Source organism: Meleagris gallopavo, chromosome 7 (assembly GCF_000146605.3).
Source record: "Meleagris gallopavo isolate NT-WF06-2002-E0010 breed Aviagen turkey brand Nicholas breeding stock chromosome 7, Turkey_5.1, whole genome shotgun sequence".
In the NCBI taxonomy this organism is placed as follows: Eukaryota; Metazoa; Chordata; class Aves; order Galliformes; family Phasianidae; genus Meleagris; species Meleagris gallopavo.
Window position 1 is genome coordinate 18,375,390 of NC_015017.2, and position 18,948 is coordinate 18,394,337.

General features: G+C 37.8%; 1 protein-coding gene across 1 annotated transcript in view; it reads left to right on the top strand.

The window, feature by feature from the left end:
* LOC100548495 overlaps positions 1–15,381 on the top strand; it is a 41,031-nt gene extending 25,650 nt beyond the window's left edge. The window contains exons 18-33 of the mRNA XM_031554295.1: positions 273–423; positions 838–873; positions 1,372–1,529; positions 2,829–2,893; positions 3,256–3,359; positions 4,689–4,831; positions 5,588–5,705; positions 6,422–6,552; positions 7,120–7,264; positions 8,105–8,343; positions 8,870–9,038; positions 10,117–10,257; positions 10,696–10,812; positions 11,231–11,407; positions 12,059–12,088; positions 12,306–15,381. Of these exons, the coding sequence (XP_031410155.1) occupies positions 273–423; positions 838–873; positions 1,372–1,529; positions 2,829–2,893; positions 3,256–3,359; positions 4,689–4,831; positions 5,588–5,705; positions 6,422–6,552; positions 7,120–7,264; positions 8,105–8,343; positions 8,870–9,038; positions 10,117–10,257; positions 10,696–10,812; positions 11,231–11,407; positions 12,059–12,088; positions 12,306–12,520 (2,139 nt within the window). The 3' untranslated portion in view covers positions 12,521–15,381. The remainder of the gene's footprint in view (positions 1–272; positions 424–837; positions 874–1,371; positions 1,530–2,828; positions 2,894–3,255; positions 3,360–4,688; positions 4,832–5,587; positions 5,706–6,421; positions 6,553–7,119; positions 7,265–8,104; positions 8,344–8,869; positions 9,039–10,116; positions 10,258–10,695; positions 10,813–11,230; positions 11,408–12,058; positions 12,089–12,305) is intronic.
* Positions 15,382–18,948: the final 3,567 nt, after the last annotated feature.

The following is an 18,948-nucleotide window of genomic DNA, read 5'->3' on the forward strand; positions in this document are numbered from 1 at the left end:
AGGCAGATTTAATTGCTATAAATTTTATTTTATTTTTTTATGAAGATGGAGTCTAATATAAGATGGAAAATTGAACAAGACATTACAAAAACATGATTACAGGGCTCATTTTTAGGATTTCACCACCATAATTTAGGTGTTTCACTGGTTTCACTGTTTCCTGGCCTGGAAATTGCATTTCATGTTCCTATCGTACATTCATCTTCATACATTTTCTTTTTGTCCGTAATAGGATTTTGAAATGCTTAATCTTGAATTGTTGGTGATGATCACAAGTATGCTGTTTTCAGGTTGTAGCTTCATTTCTGGAGAGCAAGTATGTTGAAGATGACTCAAGAAACTGTGGTGTATTCAAAGTAAATAGAACAGTTTTTCCAGCACACTGCAATGAAAAGCGTGAATGGATATGCAAAATACCAAAAGGTGAAACCTTAATTAACTTATGTTGCTCTACCTTGTAATTCAGAAGAGACAAGAAAAAATGTCTAAAAGACTGCCAATGGTCTTCTGTGTGAAATCATGGCAAAGCTACAGGCTTCTTTTGGGTTTATTTGGTCAGGTACCAGGACTGATCTGTGCAGACAGTCTGCCATAGCATGGGCAGAAATGATCAGCAATAAGTTAGAAGTTAACTAAGTTCTGATTTATAAGAGTTGCTAAAAATGTTGTTCATTAAGCATGGCCGTTTTTATTTTATTCCGTGTTTAACTTTCTTTTGTTTCTGGATGAAAATAGCAACATTCTTCAAGATTTTGATTAAATTCTCACCGTGTCAGAAAAGCAATTTCAGAGCAGTATCTCTTCTTGATTCTTGATCTAATATCTTTATTTTTGCAGGTGTTAAACCAAAGAATCCAGATTGGTACATAGCTGGTATGGAAATTTTATTTTTCGCATCTTGAAATATTATTGCTGGGAGGTGTAATTCGATGTATTGTTAAAAATAAAATAGCTAAAATATTTTAAGGTACAGAATTTACATTATGTAACACTGTGGAAACTTGTTGGTGAACAAAATCTGCCGCTCTTGCTTAGAAACACTGAAATGTACAATACTGCTTCTGTTAAGTAAAGGAATGTTGTCAGTAGTAGGCACAGGAATTTGATGTCCTCAGTTGCATTGAAACTGCCTTTGTATTTACCAAGTCCAGGAAACCCTGTTAGTACAGCAACATGGGATATAATGTAAAGCTGAAATTTACTCGGTTCTCCATTTGTTGTCATAATTTAATATCTCAAATATAGTTCTGCTACTAGTTGTGGAATATTGACCTGTGCCAAGTAGCTGGAAGTGGGCCAAGTGTGTTGCAAGGAATGTGAACTGCAGTGAGATTTTACACCCATGTGGATTTGATACTTCTTGTCTTCTAGAACTGCCATGGTCATACTACCAAGGGGCAGAGTATCTTTTCCATGTGAACCCTACAGACTGGGACACGTATGAGTTCATTTGTGTCTGGCTTCGTAGTGAAATGGCAACAATAAATTCTGCGGAGGAGCAAGCATTTATTGAAAATAAAATTAAGAAGGTAACAAATTAGAATGCTTCTTTAAAGTCATATTTACTAACAGGAGGTATTTCAAAAGCAGCTTTGTAACTGAAGTAGTGGGTATTGTAGTGCTTTATGATGAGAAAACCAAGATTATTCCATTTGTATTTTATATTAAGATAACTTCCTTTGAGTTTCATATCAGAATATAACAGAGATATTTTATAGCCTGCTGCCTTCCCCTGTATAGCTAGGTGTGTCCGTAAATGTTTCTAACTGATTTCCTGTGGAAGCAGGTCTAAGGATAATCATCAGCAATCTGGATGAAATTTGAATATGCCGTTAGAAAACTTCATAGAGATTTCTTCATGTAGAATTTAAAATCATATTTTTCACTATTTCTTTAAGAATTGTAATCCATAGGCTGAGTGCTATGAATAAAAAGCCAAATTCGGGGACCAGTCAATACCGCACCAGACAACATTTCTTAGGCTATTCTTCATCAGAAATATGTATTCTAAATTTGGTATTGCCATGTATACTGCTAGTTGATAAAGTCCTGACTCTAAGGACTGCATAGCTGCTTCAACGTTCTGCAATTCCACTCTTTCTGAAGGAAAAATGAATGCTTTTAAATGATAAGGTAGCATTTATGATGTCCTGTGCATTTGAAACCTTTTTTTCCCCTTTGTTGACTTTCTAAAAGATCCCCAAACTGTGGCTGTTGAGAGACTACTCTTGAAAGCAAAGTTCGTTCATGGTTTAAATCAGTGTCATGTCAGTGACATGCAACAGCAATAAATGACTGTTAAAATGACAACAGTTCTGTGAATTATCCATAATACTTTGCCTTTTAGGACTGGAAGTCTAGAACTTTCGCAACATGAATTTCATCTCTGTTACATGAGCTATAAGAAGTAGTATAAATTGCATAGAAAATTTTCTGGAAACATTAAAACCAGTAGCATTTCAATACTAAAAGGAAATATTTGTACTACATAATTTTAATAACATCTATTTTTTCTTAGTTCTTGCCTAAGACTGCAGTCATTGCCAGGCCAGATATGCTGTCAATGTTTACAGTCTCATTTTACAGAACGTGCATCAGCAATCCAGTGGAAAACGAAGGCTATATTGAGTTTTGCTTACATGCTTGCTGAAGTCAGGAGGGAGTCGTCACATAAACTAAGACAGGCAGGATTTAGCACGTTTTCCACCAGAAACCAAAGGAGATACTATTCATCTGAATATGAGCAGGGCCTGATTTTTTAGGAGTTGGTTAATGTTTAACTGTTGTTGCCCTCTTATCAAAACGTATGGCAAAACATTTTTTTGTAGTTGTCGGATAGTGATGTTCACTGGTGGATTGGATTGCATGCAGAAAACATCAGCAATGAATTTCGGTAAGAGTGTGCTTCAGCTGCTCTGATTTGTACTCGGCACATCTTGTTTACAAGCTGCCATTCAGCTTGATGGACTAAAACTGTTTGATGACTAAGTTGGATATTCAAAAGACAACTTTGGCTCTTGTATAAATATCACTCAGAATATGTTACCCTTCATTTGTTTCTGTGAAAGGGGTACAAAAGATTTAAGCCAAAGATGTGACTATCAACATGTTGATTGTTTGGTTGTTTGTTGTAACAATAAGTTGAAAAATGGGCACTTTCTACCCTGTATCCAATTAAAAACACCTTTAATAGGGTCTGTGTTGTTAGATCACAACAGGGAAAAGTGTAACTACACTCTCAACATTTCTGTGCAGCTGGAAGGATGAATCACTAGTAACATACCAGAACTGGAATGAAGGCAGAGATCGATATCTGCATAAACCAGGGAAAAGATGTGGCTTCATTTCGTCACAAACAGGTTTATTTTATATTTCTTTTTGTTGCAGGAGTTGTGAATTGGTTGTTATTGGCCAAAGGAGATTATATGTTTTCAACTGCTTTGAAGAAGTATACAGTCCTGTTACGTGGTTATAGATTGCTTAACTGCTTTTATGGTTAAGAAAAGAACATTAAGATATCATGAATTTGCTCGAAGAGTAGACAATAGCACTTAAAAGTACATTAATAATTTAGCATTTTAATATCAAAGTATAAATATTCCAGTGATCCTGAATCTTTATTCTTTCTTAAGAATCTATTGTGTGGCACAGCAAAAATGTTAATGTATTCCTGGTTTTCACAGTCGCAGTTCTTGTAACCAAATGAGCCATATGGACTGAGCAGCAAATTTTCCTCCATTTAAGAACTGTTTTTATATCATGAAACAACTTTAAACACTTGGGTTTCTATCTTATTTTTAATCCCATAGCCAATCTGCTGAGGGATTTTGGGTACCATGTTCTGTTATCTGATAGTGCTAGCCTCTACATCATCACAAAGATTTCTCTTTTGCTACTGTAATTAAAAAATATGTATGTATATAGTACTGCAAGATTCAGTGATTTTTTTTTTATTTCTCAGTCTCTGTTTTCTGAAGATCCGTGATTTATAGAATAAGGTAAACGTGTCAGGTTGCTTGAAAAAATATGCAGCTTTTTAAAAATCTCTCCTCACAAATACAAAGTTACGCTCTTGTAATGCCAGCATCAAAAGCTAAAAACCATTTTTGTTAACCCACACATCACCTTGGGGTTTTGGTTCATAACTTTCAAAAGCTTGAGGCTTACAGATATTTTAGTTAGTCTCTGTTTTACATGATACTTCTGCGTACCCTATCACCCACCAACAGGGGATCTGATCAATAGTTTGAGTGCTTTGTGTTCTGCTGAAATACGTATTTTTCCTTCTAAGCAGGACAGCATTTGATGTCAGTACCTAGTGGTCTTGCCAACAATTTTCAATGAAAAAGGGTCAAACTACTTTATCTGGAATGTATAATTCCTGTACATTTTCTTTTCTTTTCAACTGATTTTTTTAATATGTGATGATAGGCGATGTATTGTGTGACTCAATGTGGAGGAATGTTTTTAGATTAATGAAATCAAACTGTCAGTAAAAATATGAGATTCATGGACCATCAAATGCACAGAAATGTTATGTCCAAATATATTAGCTGTAGAATCATGACTTAACCAATAAAGGGGATACTTTTCTGCACAACAACCGAGCTAGCTAAGAAAACGTCCTTTTCTGTTCTCAAGTAAATATTGAAATGTGATTTTCTTTTTTTTTTTTTCTTTTTATGTAGGACGCTGGGATGATGAAAACTGTACTGTTTCTCTTCCTTGTATTTGTAAACGTAAAAATGCTTGGAAAATAGAGAAAGAGATTCCAAAAGACCGGAATCCACAAGGAATGTGTCCTAAGGGCTGGCTACACTTTGGACTTAAAGTAAAACACTTTTTCCTGCTGCTTAGTTATTCAAAATGAATTCCATTATTACAGAAAATTTGGACTTGATAAAGACTTGGTATTTGAAGGTTTTCTTCCTTTCTGAAAGCAGGGAACTCATTTTTATGAATAATGATATGGTAATAGAGAAGTTCATTAGCTTTGCACAGAGAAATTGCCTTAGGCTTTTAATGTTTTACTTTAGTTCCAGGAAATACATTTATGCAAAAGCTACCTAGACTTTTTGATAGCAGATGCACAATCGTGCTTATTCTGTGCTGTCTCTTGGCTTTGACACTTTCACAGTTTTAAGTCTTGTTTGGCCTAAAAACAGACTCTAACCCTTTGGTGTACACAGCAGTTCCCTGATTGCTGCCTAAAGATATGGTTTCAAATGTTGTTAATCAAAGATAATTGTACACTGAAGTCTATTTGTAACTGAAGGTTGAAAGGCAGCGATTTCACCAGTCTTCTCTAAAATATGTACATTCCTTAATGGAAATATTCCCTGAAGTAAGTGCATTTATCCCAGCATTAAAATGCAGTCACTATGAGGATAAACTTAAACCAAGGGGCGTTGCCTAAGGCTCTGGATCCAACACTCTTATTAATTATCAATAATTAAATAATTACATTAAAATAAAATAATTAAATATTAAATAATTAATAATTAAATCTTAATAATTGGTAAAGCTTTTAAGAGGAAGGAAAAACAAAACAAGCCTCCTATTTTATTTTTTTTTCCTTATGAAACAGTGCTTTTTGATACAAATTCCAAAGGATCCAGAGCACCTGAGGAGCTGGTACTCTGCACAGACATTCTGCAGTAGGTACGATGGGTCCCTCGCTTCCCTTGAGGATGAACTGGAACAAGGTAGAATGCCAAAAATATTCTTAAATAAAATTTCATCTTTGAAGAAACGTTTAATAATATATACAGGTTTAGGGAAAAAAATCATGCAAATTCCACTCAGGGATGCAACGTTATAAACAAACTAGTAAATGCTTTTCTCTCCTTTATTCCTGAAATACAAAGAATAGAACAGCAGGCTGTTGCCAAAACAATCTCATTTTTACTAAGATGTGATCTATAGCGTAGCACATGAGTACTAGGCTAGGAATGTCAGAAGTGTGAGCACCAGCATATTCAGGAATGTTCATAATCTCTACTCATAAAAATCTGAGTTTGAATTTCATATGTTTGTAAAACCTATTTGGAGGTGGGAGGAATTTCATTGGCTATTATATTTGAGAAATTTTATTTTCAACTAAAACTGAAACTTTTTTTAATGAGTCAGTACCCTGAATGAAGTTGTACCCCAGCTTAAGTTGTTCAAGCTACTGTAGCAATTTCTTGAAGACTTCTCTACTGGGCTAGATACTGATCCAACTGAAGTTAATCATCTTAACTGAATTTATAGCTGGATGATCATGAAATGCTTTTCATGTTTTTACTTTCTTGTAAGTAGATAAAACCACTGGTTGACAATTCATTTTTCAGCGTTTTAATGTGTTGGAAGAGACTTCAGCCATCCCTAACTGGCTACCAATTAAGTATGCTTGATACTTTACTCTTGTTTCATTTTCCAGCTTTCATAACAATGAATCTATTTGGTCGCAAAACTAGTGTTTGGATAGCTTTCCAAGGTGATGATTATGAAAAATGGATGAATGAAAATCCTCCAAGGTATTCCAACTGGTCTCCCATTGAAGTAGTGCATGTAAGTATTTCTGGGGGCTTTAAGGACACTGAGAAATTGTTTTATCCATAATATTCATGATTGTCATAAACACAAGGCCTAACTCGTTATAGTAACTTAGTCTTCTCTTAATTTTTGCAACTTCAAACAAGTGTGGACACAACCTTATGGGTATAGCTAGCGGTTTAAAAAAAAGGCACTATCCAGACAATTATTTATGCAATACATGGCTATAGTCACATTTTCTGAAATTCTACTCAAGCACCACAGTTTAAGCTATATGGTTGATATTCTATACCAGATTTGAGCAAAGTAATATTATGAATTTCACATTTCAGTATACTATATTTAACTTGGTATGTTTGTCAGTATTTTAGTTAACATTTTAGTTTCTTCAGAGCACGTTTGTGACATTTTTTTCTATGAGACTATTATTCCAAGTGGTATTTATGGGAACGTTCATTGTTCTACCTAACAATTTATAGCAGTTCCTTTCCCCTAATTATTATTCTACATTTAATATAATAATTATGCCTTGCTTTACATGGTGTCTTTAACAATTAATGTAAGGTTCTATGTTGATTGCAGAGACCGCGTTATAACAGCGTCTATGTTGAAGAACAAGTTCCACTTTGTACACTGGTATCAAATAACCCTAATTTTTATTTTACGGGAAAGTGGTACTTAGAAAACTGTGAGAAAAATTACGGGTTTGTCTGCCAAAAAAGGCAGGGTAAGCATTTGGTCTGGTTTCCTTCTGTTCTCATTTGTTCTCTTGTTGAGTTCAGTTTATTTTTATCTAGAAGTAGCTTATTATAGGTGTCTATAAAACCAGGGGCTAAAAAGATCTTTATAGGCAATTTTACTTGCTATTTCAGCAGACTAGCTTTACACAATTTAATAAATCAATAGCTGTGATGTAGAAGTAATTTGTCAAAAAATCTTTTGCTGTTAAATTTGATTCTTAACTTTGAGCTTTCAGTTGCATATCTCAGAGATCTAGAGATTACATTTCACATTGTCTGTCCTTGCAAGCAGAGTAACAACATGAAATTACAAAAGGCAAAACTGGAGATAGTTCTGTTGAAAATATTCTCTTGTTGAATTTGCAGTCTCAGATCAGACAAGACTTTGGAAGATGCATTTCTGTGAACAGCCAATTGGCCAATCAGGTGTAGGCTGGCTTTTCTTCTCATGCATTTTTCCAGTACTGGGCATGGTAAAGTGCTCAGCAACATACATCAAAATGGACTGTATGGACATGGTGGTGGTTTTATGTGGTGACCTTTATCTGTACCTTGTAGTTAAGGTCTCTGAAGGAGGCGGTAGTTCCTGCTGCTCTCCCCAAGAGGCTCAACTGAATAAATAAGATGAACCAGCAAGCTTTGGTCTGCACTTACGTGGCTCTTGCAAACCACAGCCATGTTTGACATTATTTATCGTGAGGCACAATTGCAAGGAAAATGGGAGTAAACTTACTGTGTAGAATAAATGAAGCTGTTTTTCAACTATCTTTGAATTGTATGGTTTAAAAAATAAAAAAATAAAAATAAACCCTCCTTGTTTTCAACAGACACATCCAGGCATATTGTCAATGCGTCTGAAATGTACCCTGTGCCAGATACTTTACAATATGCAAACAGAACATATACGCTAATACGTGGGAATTTGACATGGTCTGCAGCTTTAAAGACCTGCATGGCAAATGGAGCTGAGCTGGTCAGCATTGCAGATCAGTACCACCAGGCTTTCCTCACAATCATTGTGAATCGGCTGGGATACAACCACTGGATCGGGCTGTTCACCGCAGATGTGCGTAATGGCTTCACTGTCTGTGCATCCTTTGTTGTAAATTGGGTTTTTACAGTAGCAAACTTTGAGCTTTGTCATTCATTAGAAGTCACATGAAGTTCATGTTTGGAAATTAAACCCTCACTTGAGCTTTTATCAGCCTCCTTGCCATTTTTTTGCAGCATGATACTAATGAGAGCTAGTTTGGTGCAGTAAGTATTGAAAAATGAAAGCTATAGAAAATAAAACTAAAAAAAATAAAAAAAAACCCTAAAAAAAATTTCTTCTGCATTCTGTCAGCATTGAATTTAAATTTCATTTTGAGCTGCTTTATGGCCCAAATAATCACTTACACTCAATGACCCGGACATTCAGCTACCATACAAAACAGCAGTTGAGATGTAGTTTGTGTTCTCCTAGAAATAAGTTGAGAGAATCTTTAAAATTGCCCAGCACTAGGAGAAAGGTAAAAAGAATTCTGATCAAGATGCTCCTGGAAAGGAAAGTATGGTACTTAACAGAAATAATTTAAAATTTGTTTTGGCAGAATGGGCTTAATTTTGAGTGGTCAGATGGGACTAGATCCTTGTTTACCTTCTGGGAAGATGATGAGTCCCAGGCCTTGGGCAGCTGTGTTTATATGGATACCTCAGGGCACTGGAAGAGTACAAGCTGTGAACAAATTCTGCCAGGAGCAGTCTGCCATGTGCCGCCAAGTAAGTCAGTCAGGTTTTGTTTTACATCTATGCAGCTGCAAATGTGTATAGTAATAGTGGCAATATATGAAAGGAAAATTAATATTTGAAGTTAAGCAATGATGATGCTTCCTTCAGAACTGGTTTATTTCCTTACTGTACCTCCTATTTGCGAAGCCATTTTTTTTTCCCCCCATTAAGTATTGGGCATCGGGTCTAGACTATGTGAAAATTGAAATAACTTCTACAGTAGGAAAGAAACAGGTGTAAGGAAACTCTCTCTTCAATGAACGCTATACTATCTGTGAAAAATGCTGATTGTTAACAAACTAGCATGAAGGGAAGTAAATTCAGTTTATTGCAGTTAACTGTGGAATAGGAAAAGAGAAGCATTTAGAGCAAAGTGAAAAGTTAGAGTCACATCTTCACTGATTGCATATGGAAGACTCTGCAACTTTTTTTTTTCTAAAGATGAGAATACTTTCCTGCATCCTAAAATACATTTTGTTTCCTGCAAAGCTCTTCATTACCTGAGTTGGTTGGTTGGTTGTTTGGAATGCAGAATTCAGGTGTGGAGCTCTACTCAGCCCAGGACTGCAGAGTCCTTGTCAGCATCCTGCTCTCATGATGGCAGTCACCTGAGTCAGAGAGGCTCTTGGCACAGTACATTGCACAGTGGAGAGGCTGAGTGCTGCATTCTGACGGGAAGCTCTCCTCTGCCTCTGTGCCCTAATATCTGGCATTCAGTTATCCTTACGGCTTTGTGGAGAGAAGCTCTGCAGCCCCTGGAAATCCCCAGCCTCTGGGAGATGCTGGGTAGCCCTAAGTGCCCATATGATGCTTCTCTCCCTGTGCATGTTACTGTTAGATAAATATCTTTACAGTACTGTTGCAAGCCTGCAAGGTTTTTCATCTGAAATAAAACCTGCTTTGCAGTTCTACTACAAGTATATGCAGCCACTAGATTTTCTCTTTGAAAAATAGAGACATAAATTAAATAGTGTGCTTATTAGCATTATTCCAAAACAACATGTGGAATGTTATATATTAATGTGTATGTTGTTGTGCCAATAAAGCCTTGCTGTTTCTTCTATCACAGAGAAGAAACTCATCAAGTATAAGGGCTTATGTTCAGAAAAACATGTTCCCTGGATCAAATTCAAAAACAATTGCTACAGCTTTAACACTGTTCTGCAGGGCACAAGTTTTGATACTGCATATGAAGTCTGCAGAAATCAAGGTAAGTGACTATTTTATAGCTACGAAATGTAATTGTGATGTAGTTATGAAAAAAAAAAACCACACAGATTTTCTGAAATAACTGAAGTCACAGCAAGAGTTTTCTCTGGTTCAGGAAAACACTACTGGAGCTCATTAAGCCAACTATGAAACTGAAGGTAACGTATATAAAAAAAATGGTCTTTTCTTTGTGAAAACACTGTTTTCTGGTGTAAGATATAAAATGCATTTATCCCCATTCAAACTTGTTTTAAAATCAAGTGAGAACAGTTTTTGTATTATTAGTTGCAAACTTCAGAACTTATAAAGCATAAGCAGGCTTTTCAACATTTTCAAACAAGATTTTCCATACCAACTTTTGAAATGCAGTGCTACATTTTAATGGTGTGAATTGTTTGGAAAAAAAAAAAAAAAAATCTGTTCTGTGTTTAATCTGCAGGATCTAATCTTCTAACTATCGAAGATGAAGATGAAAATGCCTTCATTCTGGAGGAGTTGCACAGTTTTGGTTATTCTGTGAAAATGGTTTGGCTGAATGTCCTGCATGTTAAAGACAGTAAGTTTTGTGTGGAAGATAACTGAATGTATCTAGGATTGTTATTTTTTTTTTAATGCTGTTATAACCATCTTACAAAATACTGTTACTTCTTGAGATTCTTGTTTTCACTGTTTATTATTTGTTTACAATGTAGTAAAAAGATGTGATTGTTACTAGGATTCTGAATAGTCGGTATGTGTGCATGTACATGAGTACCTTTATTGGCATGTTAAAGAAGCTCTGTAGGCTGTGTTAACCATGTAGTACGTTTTTAAAGTATTCAACAAAGAAAGGAACATAGTAGCCACACAGGATAGTAGCCTGGCATTGCTTTTGTACAGTATTGTGAGCATGCATGCGAAGGTGAGTTCAGCTGAAACAGATGTTTATCAAAACACGATGGCGTTTTACAATGATTTATTACTTCTGCCTTTAGATGAAACAGTTTCCTGGTTTGATGGCTCTCCCTTAAATTATTCTAACTGGGGCATCAGGGAGCCTGAATTTGATCATCTCAAGGGGAATTTCTGTATCAGCCTGAGGACTGCGGATGGTGTATGGCAAATATCTCCATGCAGAGAAATAAAGGGATTTGTTTGTAAAAAGGATGCAGGTATGTGCTTCCATTGAAGGAACTGATCGTGTTCTCATAACCGTTGTTTTATATTTTCTTTATTGCTCACTTAGTTTCTCTTAGTTTTCATTTAAATAGTCTTTTTGTTTCCTATCAGAGAAAATATCCATGAAAAACAAACCAGTCAGGGTAGCCTTCTGAGGAGCCTGGGCATCTTTTTTGTTACTGCATGCTGTGACAAACTTTCTCTTGTGCATGTGAGCAGAGCCCTTGGTACAGGCAACTCCGGTGAGCAGTAAGAAGATACGTATGTGAGGGAGCTGAAGTGTTCTGAGAGTCCACTCGAATTGCCAGAATCACTGCTGGACTCAATAGCTTGGTTCATCCACAACTGCACGCTTCTGCTTATGCATGTGCTTTCTGCAGTGGGTAAATACTGCTGTTCATCTATGCCGTGATGTCAGTTAATATATTCCACAAAATTTAAGGGATTTTATACAGGCAGCAGCCTAGGTCATATTTTACTTGACCAGTTGTAATCCTATTAACATGGGTAAAGTTCAACAAAGAGCAGCTGGCTCTTGCATGTTTTTTAGTAGATTGTCTTCTGAATATCAGTGATACACTGAGTGTATATGCTAAATTTTGCTAGTACTGTGGATAATTCGGGGTTTCTGGGTTCTATTTCAGATCTTAATGCGGCAGAACCCTCTGAAAAATGTAAGGTTTTTTTTTTACTTTCTAATTTTTTTATAAGGAGCAATAGCACGTTTTGAGGTGATACTTTGTGAGATCACATTTAATAATGGAAAAAATTTTAATTTAAAATGCATGACATATAAAGACTAATGGTGTTTTATGTGGAACATCTGCATTTTTGTACTCAAACAGTTATAACTGCATTTGTGTAATAACAGCCTCTGCTTTTTCCTTTCAGCATCATACTCTGGACTTGCTGCTCTGGCTGTTCTCGTAACGTTGGTGATGCTGGCTGCTATTTCCATTTTTCTGTGGTGCCTCTACAAACAGAACAACAGATTCTTCAGCAGAATACTGTGGGTCAGAAATGCCTATTTTCCACAGATTAATTCTGATGTTCCTGCTCTGGAAGAAAGTATTCTCATTTCTGATTTTGAGAAAGATGACAATTAATCAGTGGGGAGAAGCAAGCCGTTTTGTATTCCGTGTTAAATTCCGTATCCTACAGTGTTTTTGTTTTTGTGAGCCAGTTGCTGTCCAAGGCCAGCTCCACCTTTTAGCTGGTGGTGAGAATGTCTACATGGTGCTGGAAGAGCAGAGAGAGCAGCAAAGCAGCAGCCGCAGCTCTTTCCCTCCTTGTGAATTTGTTGCAGAGAAGTTTCCGAAAGGTTTTCATAATGAGCAGTGAGGAGCTGAGCACCAGTCACACCTGCTCTCACAGGCACCAGACCCAGGCTTCCTCGATGGCAGAGGGTCTGTGCTTCCTTCTCAGGAGACTCGGGGCATGTGCTTCTGGAGGAGTCCTTGCACTCTGATTGGGGAGCACACAGGGGCTGCTGCACTTGAACCTCTTATGCTTTGTAGTAGAATGTGGTGAGAATGCACAGAGCCATGGGGAAATTGGCTTCTTTGGGAAAAGCTGTGAACTAAAAATATTCCAATACTACAAATCTCAAACCACTCATGTGGAGCAGTCATGTCCGTGCCAGGCAGAGGACATTTCTATGCAGCTTCTTCCCTTGGGATGTTTGGGCCTCTTTGCTTTTGTTTTCGTACCAAAAAAGCTGCTCGTGAGACAGTGTTAAAACTTGTCCTTGAATTCTGGAACTCTGAAACCTACTCCAAGGCTTATGGACTAGTTCTTCCTAATACCTATTCCATCCATAGAATGTACTTTTTCATAAGGTGGATTCTTAGCAGGTGGATTTCCAAGTTTGCTGAGATAAAGTTACTTTTGGTTGGGAGTGTCAGTGCTGCCATGATGGCTAGTTTACATTATGAAATACCTTATGCTTGAGATACAGTAGTGTATGGATATTGTCGTCCTGAAGTTAATATATTCAGTAAAGATACTTCTGGTGCACTTCTAGAGAAACAATGTTATCTCTCACCTTGGTCATTTCAGAAACTGAATCTCATCAGGCTCTTTCAAAGGTGCTTTGGAGCAGTATCTGAAGAAAAACATTACTATAAATCTTGTTAAAGTTATGGTAATAAATTGCTTTACTGTTCACTTACAGTGCAACTTCAAGCAGTGTTTATATATATTCTTCTGAGACCCTGCTCTCCACACAGAAGGATGATACAAGGGAGAGCCACACCTGCAGTTGACAAAGGGTGCTGCCCTCCCTTGTCCAAGTCCTGTAAGGCCATGTAACACACGCTCAAGAGCCACATTTCACTTTCACTGGTTATATCAAGGTGCTAATGGTTCTGATACCATCTTTCACTGGTCAGTTGTTCTCCTGGCTAATGGCTGTGCAAGACCCACGGATTCAGCTCACGGTTCTCAACAGTGGATGGTTCTGTGGATTCCCACCACTTTACCCAGTACTCCAGTTACTTCTGTGAAAATATCAAAACCTTTTATGGAGGACTTCTAAATTATTTCTATTGTAAAGTGGAGGGGAAAAAAAAAAAGTCAAATTTTTTGATCACAAAGAGTTATCTGAGTATTGAATAACCGTGCCATTAGTCATCTCTAAAAGCTGCTATGAATGGCTGTGCATGTTGTTGTGTTGGTTAGTTGGCTTGTTGTGGGATGACTCACTCTATTCCAAACTTAGTAGGAACCCTAAAATGGAGATATGTTTGTGAAAATTCAGTAAGCAGACAAGGCCAAATGCAACGTTTTTATTTGTGCACATACAGGGGAATGTATGACTTCTTTCCAGTTAGATTTCATGTAGCAATTTTTTAGACATGACCAAATAAATGTATTTTCATGTCATAACTATGTATGAGGCTATATTTTTCTTAATTATTTAATACCTAGAATACTTTTATACTGGTTTACAGGATACAGAAATGTGGTTAAAGAGACTGCAGATGCATCTTATCAGCATATAACAAAAAAAAGTGACCAACTCTCCCTTCCCCGTAAGAATTTCACCTGTTTAAATTTCAGCTGGAGGAGCCTAAACAACCATCTTCCATTCATCGCATTCACTGACAAGTGTACATGTTGCCTTTTTGCAGCAGAGTGACTTGAAGGATGCTTTTTGCTTGCAAAATTGTAAAATATTTTGTCTCAGAGGACGTGCATTTATCAGGCTATTATGCTGTTACCTAGTTATGCATATGCTGTCACATTTTGACATTGTTAATGAAGGTGTATATTTAAAAAAAAAAACAAAAAAACAACCTGATATGGATACTTTATCAATTTTCCTTGAAGTATGTTGTAGTCATTTTAATATATCTGACGGACAGTTGTATAATAAATAATCCTAACATCATAATAGAGAATGTTAACACTGACTGTGATGTAGGTGATCTTGGATTAAGGGAATAGTACATCAAGTACATCAAGCAGTGTTTTTTTTCATACATTGAAACTGATCCAAAGAAACACTGTCATAAGTGTTTATTTTAAAATCTTTTGTCATTTAACTTTTCTAATTGCAGGTGTTATTCACTGAAGGATGTTATTGCTGATTACTTCCTATTCCTTGTTCTAAATATAAGAAAAATCTTACAGTGAGAACTATCACTCACTGAAATACTGTCCTTGGGGATGTGATAATTCACTGTAGGATTTCAAGATGCAGTTGGACATGGTGCTAGGCAATCTCATCCAGGCTTCCTTTTCCTGTGAGAGGTTGAACCTGGTGACCTTTAAGGTCCCTTCCACCTGGGCTTTTCTATGATTCTATGGATTTTACCTTAGCTTCCATTTGTTTTTCCTTAACTCAAGATCCCTTGTCCCGTTCCTGGTCAGAGTACTTGGCTATGTTTTCATGAGTGACTGTGATAGTAACAACAGTGAAGTTCACTGTATTACTTCAGCTAGGAAATTAAAGCATAAATAATAACTTTTTGGGCTGCGGTTTTTTTCTTTTGCCAGCTTTAGTGTCTCACAGCAGCAGTTCCCAGGCTTTGCCCCAGGTTACAGTGTTAGGAGAGGGGCAGCTTGCACCAGGCTGCTTTCTGGCTGCTATACAGCTTTCCTCCATTCCTCCGTCCTTCTTCCCTAGCCTTTGCATGTGTGCACACACTTCCGAGTCTGGCTCAGGATGAGAGGCCATGAGGCTGCTTTAGATATGTGCACCTCAGTCCAGAGGGAGTGCAGGGAAGAAATGCTTTTTTGTACTGTGTGCGACTTAACCCGCTCTGCTTCCCTGGGCACTGCTGCACAAATTTAATTTAGACCCCCCACCCCCTACATTTTTCTTCCATCACGCTGCCCCCCTTTTAGTGCAGCAACAGGCATCCTCAGTCTCTTGTAATAATAAACCCACTGTAATGAAATCGTGGCATACCTTTCCTACAAACCATTTATATATAAGCAGGCTTTTTTGATGAAAAGCTAAATTGCACACATTTGGCAACTATGTTCAAAATCCTGGAGAGAGAAAAAACAAAAACAAAAACAAAAAAAAACCACTCTTCTTGAGCTATAATAATATTTCCTTTGGGTAATCAGTAGAATGTTTTTTTTTTTGGTTTTTTTTTTGTTGTTGTTTTTTAAAGCCCTGAGGATCAGTACTGACCTCACAATCTGATGCAGCCCTTGAGGAAGTCGCTGGCAGGAGCAGTTCGCTGCGCTGACGTGGTTTGAGTTAACAAAGAGCTTTGTGCTCAGAAGCACAATCCCAGTCTGGCCAGTAGATGGTGCACACAGAGCTGACAAAATGACAAAGTGAGCCCTTTGCAAATCACAGGGATCTGCTAGGGATCCTTCTGAAGTTTAGTTAAATGCGCAGCAAAACTCCCAAATTTCAACTCCCTGCAGAGGTCAGCATCCCTTAAACCTGCCCGCTACATTATGAAGCTGTCTTATGATGGCTTCTCAAAGCTCATTTGCTGAATGCATCAAAATTCTGTATGTTGTTCACACCTTAAGAGCTGCTGATCTCTTTCCATATCCATTATCTCTTTGCAGAAGGACTGTGATTTGGGTTCTGATCTTAGAAGCTGGCGTGCATGGAGGTAGCACCATGGTAATTCATAACCTGATTCTGAACTGCAGTGACTTCTGAAAGTATGAAGCTGGATAATAGTGAGAATTCTGCTGCTGTTCCCGCTATTTCCCATGGTTATTTTTGTTTGTTGGGTTGTTCTTTTCTCAAACTCAACCAACAAGACAACTCTCCATTCTGATTCTTGGAAATAAATGCTTCAGACCATAGTTTTAGTAGAAAGGCAGCTAACCTGTAGATACAAGATAACTAAAGTTAATGCATAGCTGGCTAAAATCTACGTTCCTCTGCATGCCAGCAGAGGAAAATGGGGAAAACTTTCTCTGAATTGATTTTTCTGATGACTGGGTATGTCTTTGGATTTTCTAACACAGATCTTCATTTTAAGAAATTAGAATGTTCTAATCACACTGTAGGAAAAAATGTCTCTGTTTATTCTGTATTTTTTTCTTCAGCGTATACTGAAAATTATCTCACCAAGCTATATACTCAGGCCATTTTTTTTCCTGAAGTGTGATCATAAACCTTTGAACCCAGTAATAACCTGATTAAATCTGCTTTGCTACTTCCTCCTGCCATAAACACTGTGTGTATTGCAGCTGAGAAGCACCAGAAAAGCCCTTGCTGGGAGCTGAGAGCAGGCATGTACATAGCTGAGGGAAGAACTGATTCTTACCTCGTCAGCAGATTTTTGTGCTGCACGGCTTCACTGACGCTTGATGTGGGACTGCATCCTAGAGCTTGATGCTTCGTTCAGGTGTGTAAGCAAGATCCCCAATGCTGCATGCTGTCCGTGAGGTGGGAGAGGTAAAAACTAACATAAAGTAAAATAATGTTTCCAGTTACGTATGGCTTAATTTGTTACAGTCCTGTCACAGACTGCAAATAATTCTGCTTTAGCTGCAGTTGTTTCTCTTGGGAAGTTTTTGCTGATGCTTGCTTGCTTACCTGTTACCTACCTTAAATCTGACACCTACCAATTTACGTGACCTAACGTTGTACTTTCTAGTATGTAAAATTCCCCAGCATCAGAAAGATTCTTTCTGGAAAGACCTGAGAAAAGGTAAAGTTGCAGCTGCTGCTGCATATTCTGTCCTGGGGGTCATTAAGAGGCAAACTGAATTACTTTTAAAAGTTATTTTGAAAGTAAATACTGGAGATGGAGCTCAATGTGTGGGACATTACAACTATAAAATCTGTAAGGTGTCTTGCAGTTAAAGGTGAAAATGCAGTGGAGCATCCTGCAGGCTTTCCTCTGGAGAGAACAAATTACTAGTGTTCTTACTGATGCCTTAGCTGCCTTTCTCTTAAAATATGTGTGGAATAAATAGCAGAGAGGCTCTTCTCCCCACACAGTACCCAAAATGTTTGCTCAGGCTTTGGCTCTGTCACCACACACTGCCCGGGTGCCTGGCCCAGAGGTACAGCCCTCAAGAGTGCAGGCCACTGGGTATGGCAAGAGAAGGATGTGGTGTGCGCTCTGTTTTCCTGTCCTATACCATCCATGGCCCTCCAGAGCATGTCTGGTTGATGATTTGGACTTCACTGGTATTTGCATCTAAATCTGCTTTGTTCTTAAGAAAAGCTTAGGGCAGATGTTCAGTTTCAGCTGCACTTACGGATTGCTCTTCCACTTGGTCTAATGTGAGTCCAAGCCCGGTGTGGGGAGATAGGAGAACTGACCCCTGATGAAAGCAGAAGCATTAGGGGAACAGGGATCAGTTATTGCTGCTAGTTGGGACAGCTAGAGCAAGGAGAAAACAGCTAAAGGCACAGCAGGAAATACAAGAGAACCATGGGTAGAGCTGGGCTGTACAACAGGCACTCACTAGAGTGGTAGGGGCACTTGCCAAAGCACTGTGCACTGCTAAATTTGATAACTGTTGTATGGAAATAAACAAATGCATGAGTGCTGCTGGGGAATAGATTCAGAACGCTGCTGGATGTCCCTTTCAGCTCAGTCAGGGTAAACATGAGTAATCCTGATCTGAAAATATTGGTGTGTGTGACTGCAGATTCCTCATCCTACTATCTTCTAGCCAGAGTTTAGGATGCAAATTTCATACAGCTGGGGCATGGGGAACACCTCTGGTTAAATCTGTGGCTTACTTCATGATAGAAAGGGCCAGCTCTGAAATGAGCACAGCTGAATCATCCCACTGACCTACTACAGCAGCTGGTTTGGGCTAAGCACCTAGCCTGCCCTGGGAACCCAAAATCCACATGTAGGATGGAGGAAGTGAGTGGCATTTTGCTCACTAGGAGTGAATGGCTTAATAAAGCAAAAGCCCAGAACCAGTAAATGACCAGTAAATGTAAATAAAGAGATACATGACAAACAAACTTTTTTCTTTGCTTTTGTTTCTTTTACTTTGTTCTGATTTGTTTTGGTTTGTGTTCCCAGCTTACTCACAGACCCAGGAGTTGGGATGCCTGATGGTCAATATAACAGTACCAAAA